Source organism: Anthonomus grandis, chromosome 6 (assembly GCF_022605725.1).
Source record: "Anthonomus grandis grandis chromosome 6, icAntGran1.3, whole genome shotgun sequence".
Taxonomy (NCBI): domain Eukaryota; kingdom Metazoa; phylum Arthropoda; class Insecta; order Coleoptera; family Curculionidae; genus Anthonomus; species Anthonomus grandis.
In genome coordinates, this window is record NC_065551.1 from 336,692 (window position 1) to 346,491 (window position 9,800).

Here is a 9,800-nt window from a genome sequence, read left to right on the forward strand (position 1 = left end):
TCACTAGAAAAAATATCTGTAAGTTTAAAGAATGTTGTAATTTAATAGACTGGAATGGTATCATATTTAACAACGGTGATCCTTTTGATAGTTTCCATTCAACTTTAGTGGATGTTTTTGAGTCAACTTTCCCCATGGTGACAATTAGGGAAAAAAGGAGAAGACCCTGGTATAGCAGGGGTCTATTAGTTTCTGGTAAAAATCTTCGGTGTTTGCACTCCATAAGAAAGTTTGCCTTAGACAACTCCAAATTCATATCCTACTTTAATAGATATCGCAAAATTTACCGTGATACAGTGAAATTGGCAAAAAACTTATACTACTCAAGTAAAATAAACCAAACAAGAAATAAGTCTAGAGAGTCTTGGAAAATTGTTAATGACTTACGTGGCGAGCATGGGAACCCTTCTGTTTCTAATAGCACGGTGTCGGCCGAAACACTCAATCATTTTTTCCAGGGTGTTGCTTTGGGTCTATCAATATTATTGCCTCAGTCTGTTGGAGATTCGCGCTCATACTTACACAACATTAAGGTGCCTGAAACATTTTTCTTTAGACCAACAGATTCTAGTGAAATAATGGAAGCTCTATCCTCAATGAAAAATAAGAACTCCTCTGGATGGGATGGGCTGTCACTAAAGGTCCTAACAGCGCTACCGCTACCAACCCTTGATTCTTTGGCTGAGGTGTTAAATGTTTCACTTTCAAGTGGGTCCTTTCCACATTTACTCAAGGATGCCTTGATTATACCATTATTTAAGGGTGGAAACTATGATGACCCATCAAATTTCAGACCCATAGCCCTGCTTCCCACGCTTGGCAAGCTTGTAGAAAGATTGGTAAAAACTAGGATGATGGAATTTCTGAAACGGCATAATGTTCTTAACCATCAGCAATTTGGATTCCGGACGAAACTGGGTACATCTTATGCTATTTTCAATTTTTTGGAGAGTCTGTACATGGGGTTGAACGCTGGGGAGAGTGCGGCGGCGGTGTTCTGTGACTTATCTAAGGCGTTTGACTGTGTAAGTCACAGAATACTGCTACAGAAGCTAGGAACCTATGGATTCAGAGGAGTTGCTCTCGACTGGTTTCGTTCTTACCTATCTGGAAGAACACAAAGGGCATTCTTTGACAATGATATGTCATCCCGTCTGAATATGGACGCTGGTGTACCCCAGGGTTCTGTTCTTGGACCAATATTGTTCCTGCTATATGTCAATGATATCTCTCAAATTCCAATTAGGGGCAAATTTACTATCTTTGCGGATGATACAACATTACTTTGGCATGACACTGACACCAAGAGATTAAGGAATATTGTTGATGAAGATTTAATTCTTGTAAAGTCATGGTGTGAATCTAATAGATTAACTTTTAATATTTCTAAAACTAATATTTTAACTTTTAAATGTAACCTTGGAACTGTCACTTTGCAAAATGAAACAATAAGTCCTTCTTAAACATGCAAATTTTTGGGCCTGACGATTGATAAGCAATTAAAATTTGAAAATCATATCTCCTCTTTATTAGGGAAGTTATCATCCAACTGTTATGCTATTAGAGTAATAACACATTCTCTGGGACTTGATGTGGCCAAAATTGCCTACCATGCTCTTATAGAGTCTTATCTGAGATACGGTATTGTGTTTTGGGGTGTGGCTCTCAGTATTTGTTCAGCTCTCTATTTATTTTGCAAAAAAGAGCCATACGCTATATGTGTGCAGCTCCCTTTCGTAGCCCCTGTAGGCCATTATTTTTAAAACACTCTGTCCTGATATTGCCATGACTTTTTATTTTAGAGACTGTTTGTCTTATCCACAAAAAATATCGCCATCAACTTGGCCCCTCCTCCTCGGGTTACAATCTCCGAACAACCTCTTTACCTCTGCCTATTTCAAAAAGTGAGCAGATTAAGTCCTCTTTTGTATACGGGGGCAGAAGGCTTTTTTAACCACCTACCCCTTTATATAAGGCTAATAAATTGTGAAAAACGTTTTAGGAAAAATATAAAGAAACTCTTGCTTGCTAAAGCATTTTATTTTGTAGACGAGTTTTTAAATACAATCTTTTGACAGTGAAGAATTTTGCGCAGCGTAATGTGAATTCTTACTACACTTTCTTTGGGTGTGTTCTATATTCTATGTATGTAAGAATTGTTAAAATTTTTATATTTTTGTAAAAGATTATGTTGTCAACTATCTTTAAGATTTTATATAATGCTTTGTTAACAACAGATGATGTTATGTAACAATAAAGCTATTTTTGACTTTGACTTTGACATTGTGTTACAATACAACTCCGGGAGTTTACCACGATTACACTCCTTTTGAACTAGTATTTGGTAGGCAATGTGATCTTCCCGACGAACTTACACATAAAATTGACCCTTGGTATAATATTGACGCGTATTATCAGGTTAGGCATAGATTACAGATTTCACATCAAAGGGCTAGAGATTTTATGATGAAAGCAAAATGAAACCGTAAAGCTAGGAATGATATGCACTCGCAAAATCTCAATGTAAACCCGGGAGACTTGGTTATATTAAAAAATGAAAATAGAACCAAACTTGATCCTTGGTTTCAAGGTCCTTTCGAGGTAATTGAAGCGGAAACTGTGTCATTAAAAATGATAAAGGAAAAGAATTCACTGTACATAAAAATCGGATTGAAAAATTTAATATTGCGCAATAAACAAATAAATAAACCTACATTTTTATGCATACGTATTTACTTCCAAGTTAAAAGTTTTAGCATATAGGTTTTAAATTGTATATACATTCTATTTTATTATGGGTTATATTTTATTATGGATTATTTTTAGTTATATTTTCATTAAGGTTATTTATAAATGTATACAGGATCATTAGTTTTTTGGTTCATCCTGAGATAAATTCTATTCTTTCAAAAAGGGAAAGATGTGGTGCAATATGAAAAATGCTTACCTTTAAATTATTTATATAACTATAAATTTATTTGAACCTATTAGGAACCCCATTATTGTTACCTACTTAATTATTGCAAACGTTGCTGTATGATTTGGTTGATTTGAACGTAATAAAAGTCAGTCGTATAGTAACAAGCAACTTGATTATTTCCAACCCCTTCGGAAATACGAGAGTAAATTTTACAGTAGAAAAAAGGGTCTCAAGTTCGAACAGTATCCTAAATCTCCACCTTTTAATAAGGCTAGAACAACTGCATCTCATTGAAAAAGGCCAGGTCACAAAGTTCTAAATGTGTGGGGTTCACAGATTCTTAAAATCTTGTTTCTGGTAGTATCTATGCATCACTGTATAGAAAATTGTTAAAAATGTTGTATTTGACGAAGAGAGTCTTTATTCCACTTGACAAATGTAAGTTTGGTATATGAGAAACAATAAACACTTCATACTCATCGTAATACTATAATTTAATTGCCAATTCGGTGATTGTAAGTAACGGTGCACGTGGGAATATTTTGTATTTTTGTCAAATGTATTTATTTCAGCATTTATTAATAACCAGTAACCATATTTTAGATGAACAAAGCAATAGGCGCTTGGGTCGAATCATGTTATTTTCCATTGGAAAAAATGAACTGAAACTACATCACTCTTTGGATACTGCTGCAGTCTTAGATCAAAAGTGGTGTCCCAATTTAATAAATGGACTCCCTATATTGGGAGTCGTGAACGCCGAAAGATCTATAGAAATTTATAAGTTTGAAAACAAACATTTACATCTTTATGCTAGATACAGTTTTGCAGATAATGGAAGTGAGACTTTAATTCTATCGTTGGACTGGTCTAGTGGCAAATATGAATGTCAAGAACCCCAACTAGTTTGTAGTGATTCTAAGGGCAATGTACATTTGCTGACCCTTACTTTAAGTGGTGAGTTAAATTTAGTACGATCATTTCATAGCCATGAATATGAGGCCTGGATAGTAGGATTTTATTATTGGGATATAAATGTTATCTTTAGCGGCGGAGATGATTCTTTATTATTAAAACATGACATGAGGTGTGAAACTCCAGATGTCAAAATTCGGCATCATCAAGCAGGCGTCACATCTTTCCATTCTAATAAATCCAAGGAGTTTGTTGTAGCATCCGGAAGGTGAGTAAAAACCTATTTCATGTGTTTTAATTTTAAACAGGCATTTTATAAGTGATTTTTTTTTAAATCTATCTGATGTACATGTTTCATACCAAATAGTAGGCCAGTGTTATCATTACCTGGGCTTTATGAAGTCATAGCTTTTTCCGATTTCAGTATTATCAACATACACTCAATCTGTAGTAACAGGAATAATAGTAAATTGACTGCTATAGATCAAAACATTCATCACTCTGAGCGAACAGAAACTCTTCAGATTACTTAGTTTTGCAGATCTTAAAAAGCCGAACGCTAGCTTTTTAGATAAATTGAATGGAATTAGAAACCCTAGAAGATTAAACAAAAAAGTCCTTTTTTGTTTAATCTTCTCCTGGACAAAGTCTTAAAGAAAGTAATAGTCCTTAACCTCGGAAACAGGCTGGCAAGAGAATAGCTAGGGTGTGTTACGCCGATAATGTAGTTCTTACAAATAAACCTCTTTATCAACAAAACCAAATTTATGACAATCGCGAAAGTGGTGGAGGACAAACCCTTAGAATAGGTAATGCAATTCAGATATCAGAATAAGACTTGAGGAGCCAGATTAATAAAGCATCGGCACTATTAGAAGGCATACGAGATATAGTTTGGTCAAATCCGTAAATGCTCAAAGACAGTAAAATTAGAATCTACATACAAGACTTGTATCAGACCGATCATAGCGTAGGGTATAGAAGTCCGTGAAGACAACAACAAGACGAAACATATGCTGAGGACAGAACAAAACATAGAAACACAAGCAGAAACAGTAAGAAACACATCAGAGGGCAGTGCGAAATATAAGATATTGTAAGATGATGAAGATAACGTAAGAGGCAGTGCTACAACCATGTGAGACTGATGGACGAGAACAGATTTTCGAAAATAGTACCAGAAGAAGAAGCTTTTGTTAAGACCTTTGTTTTGTTTTGTAGTTACCACCCTATACAACATTGATCGTGCGGGGAATAACCCACTTTTCTATTTATTGAGTCTGCCCGAAAACGAACTGAATCAAAAAATCAGTAACCTCCTCAATAAGCTTTAACGTCTTAAATAGTAATCCAGCGATAAAATTGCTCCTAGGTGCAAACTCGTAGACTGGGGGATTCCTTTGTTACACTGATTTCTTCCGGACTAGCTGTTATTGCTCTTGCCGGTCTTCTCAGTTGCAACTGCGTGCTATGCTACTTTGATCTCCTATACTACTTTTCTCGGTAGCATCTGGGTGCTGAGGTTGAATTAAAGGATTTTTAACTTATTTCAGTATAGGAAAGAGTAATTAGGCTTCGGAAAAAGGTTGCCAGTTATCTTTGGGTGGAGCCAGAGCCCGAGCCCCACTCCTCTCAGAGAAAACAAAGCCTGAGATATTAAAAGAACTGTTTTAGTCATATTTGAGTTCAGCGGCTAATATCACATTAAACACGGGGGGATTCGGCCAAATGCCTGAATATTGTCAGTTGGAACGCGCAGCCGCTTTACCCAAATCGCATCGAACTTTGTTCGATTCGAACGAGTTCTTAAACAATAACAACATTGACATAGCGGATGATTCAAGAAACCTTCTTAAGACCGCACACTAAACTCAAAACTTCTACAGAACTACAAAGTTTATAGAAACGACAGGCCAAAAGTAGTGGGCGGAGGCATGACAATATTAATCAAAAGAAACATTACCCACCAAGAAGTACCGCAACGTAATACAGACCCGGCAATAGAAAACGCAGCAATTAAAGCTTTCTTAGGAAACAAAGAGGTTCTCATCATCTCAGTATATAAGCCACCATCTCAATACTAAACAACAGAAACATTAGACACTTTTTTTAGAGAAGACACCCCTACCATAGCGGCGGGGGATTGGAATGCAAAAATAGAAGCTGGGGATGCAGAGCAGAGACAGCAGCCGGGCGCACACCATACCACTCCTGATATTCTAGATATAGCTGTCACAAAAAACTTAAGCCATAACATTGCGGTTGAAAATATGGACTCCCTTAGTTCCTCTGATCATACCCCAATCCTAATCACTGTAGCTCAAATTTCTATGCAAGATCCCTATCCTGATAAAAATTAACACCAACTCCAAGCTCTATTGAGGAAATAGATTTCTCAATAAAACAGTTAACAAATGCTATTAATGAATCGTTTAATTTCGCAACCACTAAAATCCCAATCCCAAACACTCGCTCCATAGTCTCCCAATGAGAATTAAAAGGTTAATAAGGATAAGAAACATACTAAATAAAGGTTAGACACGTACAGACTAGACTGCAAAAAGACCCAAAGGCAAAAAGATTTGCGAATAATCTTACGAAAAGAATAAAAAACGAAGTCTTGGACTTTAGAAATGAAAGATGGGGAAATTTTTTAGAAGAACTTAACGATGGCGATGAAGACAAATCAGAATTCTGAATGGTTTCAAAAATACTGAGAGGGAGAACAAAACCAGAGTTCCCGCCCATAAAAAACCAAGACGGTCTTCTGGTATACTCGGACTGGGATAAGGCGGAAGCTTTTAACAGATAATTAACAGAACGATTTACCAGTTAATCCCGAATTACGTGAAGAAATAGATCTATCAAACGTACAAATCGAAAACCTACCACTAAACGCATTACCAAACTACAAATGTATAAGCCTATAAGAAATAAGAGACGTAATTAAAGATCAAATGAATAGGAAAGCACCAGGCCATGATGAAATAAACAATAAAATGCTGAAAACACCACCTGACAATACACTCACTTTGACATAAAAACAATTTATAACAAATCTATTAGCCTGTGCTATTTTCCGGTCGAATGGAAAAAAGCAATTGTGGTAGTAATACCTAAACAGGGTAAAAACATAAGAAAACCAGAAAGTTACAGACCCATTAGTCTGCTGCCATCGGATATAACAGAGTCTGGTGGATTCTTTTAATGCGAATGGATCTACCGCCATGATCACACTCGACATCGAAAAGGCCTTCGATAGTGTGTGGCATGACGGTTTGATCTATAAGTTGCAGAAATTTGGGGTGACCGCAAGGTTCACTAAATTATTGAAAAATTTCCTGAAAGACAGGGAATTTACTGTTAAAATAAATGGAACTACCACCTCCTATGACAGGATGAGAGCGGGAGTTTGCCAAGGCTCCCCGCTCGCACCTATTTTATTTAACATATACCAAGCTGACATTCCAAAGAACACACACTATTCGCGAATTGCATTATTCGCGGACGACACTTGTCTTTGCAAGCTATAAAAATTTAGTCCAGATATAAGCGTAGATGCAGAGTCATCTAGATAAAATTATAGAGTGGACAAACAACTGGAAAATCAAAATAAATAGTAAGAAAACAGAGGCCATTTTAATAACAAAAAAGCGTGACCGCAACATCCCAAATTTGGCAATTTCGGGCTCGCTGGTCGCCTGATAAAGTACCTATATAGTAGATACCTATAGAGTATATTCTGACAAAAAGAATAACTTCGAAACGCATATTCATGCGCCATACTCCTTTCTCTGCAGGAGCAGTAAGCTGTCTTTGAGTAATAAATTAATGGTCTACAAACAGGTTCTACGTCCTAAACTGCTTTACGCCTCAAACATTTTCTGGAATATCACGAAGACAAACATCAGAAAGCTTCAGATGTTTCAGAATAAGTGTTTGAGGATGTTTACTAATGCACCCTTCTTCGTAAGGAATGTTGATCTGCATTCTGACTGCAAACTTGATACTATTCAAGAATACATAGTTAAAAAATATTCGAAGTTCAAGGAAAAAGTCAGAAGTGTGGACAACACCCTAACAGGAGAATTTCTCCTGAGACCAAGGGAAAACCGGCCATGGAAAGGCGTAATGTGATAGTAGCCGCCGAATTCAAATATACTCACTAAACCGTTCTTTTATTATCTAAGTTGAAACCAAAGGACTGAGGTCGCTCAGTCCTCCGCCCGACTCCGGAGCGGGGCTTGGGCTCTGGTCCCGCCCAAAGATAACTGGCAACCTTTCCCCAAAGTCTAATTACTCTTTCCTATCTTAAAATATATTAAAAATTCTTAAATCCAATCTCGGCACCCAGATGTTACAGAGAAAAGAAGTATAGGAGCCAAAAGTACTATAGCACGCAGTTGCAACTGAGAAGACCGGCAAGAGCAATAACAGCTAGTCCGGAAGAAACCAGTGTAACAAAGGAACCCCCTTATACTATGATTCTTTTTCGTATTTTCATCCTATATTTCATAATATTTTCAATATTTTAACAATTATATTTCGAAATTAAATATGTTTTCAGTTATGACGAGCACGTGCACATCTGGGATATAAGAAACCTGAAGAAAGCCATGTCTACAATAAAAATGCCCGGACCTCTGTGGAGACTTAAATGGGATCCATTTTGTCAGCGTTTTCTGCTGGCAGCTTGTATGCTAGGAGGCGTTCATTATGTTGATGTGAACTCTAATGGAAAATTTGTAGGCAGTTATTACGAGCACAAGAACATTTCTTATGGGGCTGACTGGTGCTTTTTAGATTCAACGGAGGTAAAAGAAATTGACTCCAGCGCAAATGTTATTATTGGAAGTTGTTCATTTTATGACCATTTGTTGTGTGTTTCTAAGACGAAATGTGAATTTTGATTTTAATTTGTTTGTCGGCTTAGTCATATATTTAATAAAATATGGAGATGAGGCAATATTATTTAGTTTTAGTTATTTCGTTAAACCCAAAGTGAAGTACTTTTACCAGTACTTATACCTAGTACTTTTACCAGGAGCTTTGTTAATTTTATTTTAAGATCGTTTTGTTTAAAGTATGAGCAGATCTGAAAATAATCGGAACTTGTAGCATTTTTTTTGTTCCCTTAGCATTATCTAAAAAAAATACTACATACTTTCTTTTTATTTAGTTTACTTTAATTTGAAAAGAATATTGTTTATTAATTATTCTAATTTATTTATGTTAATCTCGGCAACATCGCTTTCGGAGGTATCCGTAATTTAAACAAATTATGTACTGTGTGTTGCCTAAAAGCTCAAGGGACTTTTAAATAATTAAATGGACCCTTGAAGTACTTTTAATTTATTTCGACATCATTAAACCTGTTTTTTATATTGTGTTACATATTTTATTATTAACAACACAGTTTACGTTTGTATTTAAGTATTTTATTATCAAAAAATGCATAAACAAAATCCAGTCTAACTTGACCTTGCTTTAAACAATCAGCGCATATCGATCTTGTGCTGGAACGGAAAAGCGGCTGATCTTATTATTTTCAATATTCAAAATGAATTAAAATCATTATCATTATTGATTGAGAATCATATCATTATTGAAGGATTTTGATAGGTCCTGGTTTATGTTCTTCAGTCGTACATAATTATTTATGTAGATTTCCTAGCAGCTCTATTCCTTTTCCTGGTAAAAGGTACGTTGGCAACAACGGCAATGGTTCGGTGGTGGGAGGTCACCAAGCACCAAGGTGAACCTTGATGCCCATCCATCTTTCCTTTTGGCGTGCGACCGAAGATCTGACAAGTCGTTCTAATTTTGCCTAAAAAAAAGGGCGAATCAAGTAAAGTTTTCCATTTCGGGATGTGTTAATATTTTAAACTTACTTATTTTTCGCACTGCATCTACCGATGTAGTTTTCCTTTTGCTGACGAGCGTGGTTTATCTGATTTTGTGATTT

General features: G+C 36.0%; 1 protein-coding gene across 2 annotated transcripts in view; it reads left to right on the top strand.

Moving 5' to 3' along the window:
- LOC126737396 (diphthine methyltransferase) overlaps positions 1–8,806 on the top strand; it is a 50,871-nt gene extending 42,065 nt beyond the window's left edge. The window contains exons 2-4 of one of the 2 annotated variants that reach the window (XM_050442288.1): positions 3,524–4,103; positions 8,403–8,530; positions 8,585–8,806. In XM_050442288.1, coding sequence (XP_050298245.1) covers positions 3,524–4,103; positions 8,403–8,530; positions 8,585–8,745 — 869 coding nt within the window. In that variant the 3' untranslated portion in view covers positions 8,746–8,806. Of the gene's footprint in view, positions 1–3,523; positions 4,104–8,402 lie in introns of both variants that reach the window. The other variant, XM_050442287.1, reaches the window with a different exon arrangement.
- Positions 8,807–9,800: the final 994 nt, after the last annotated feature.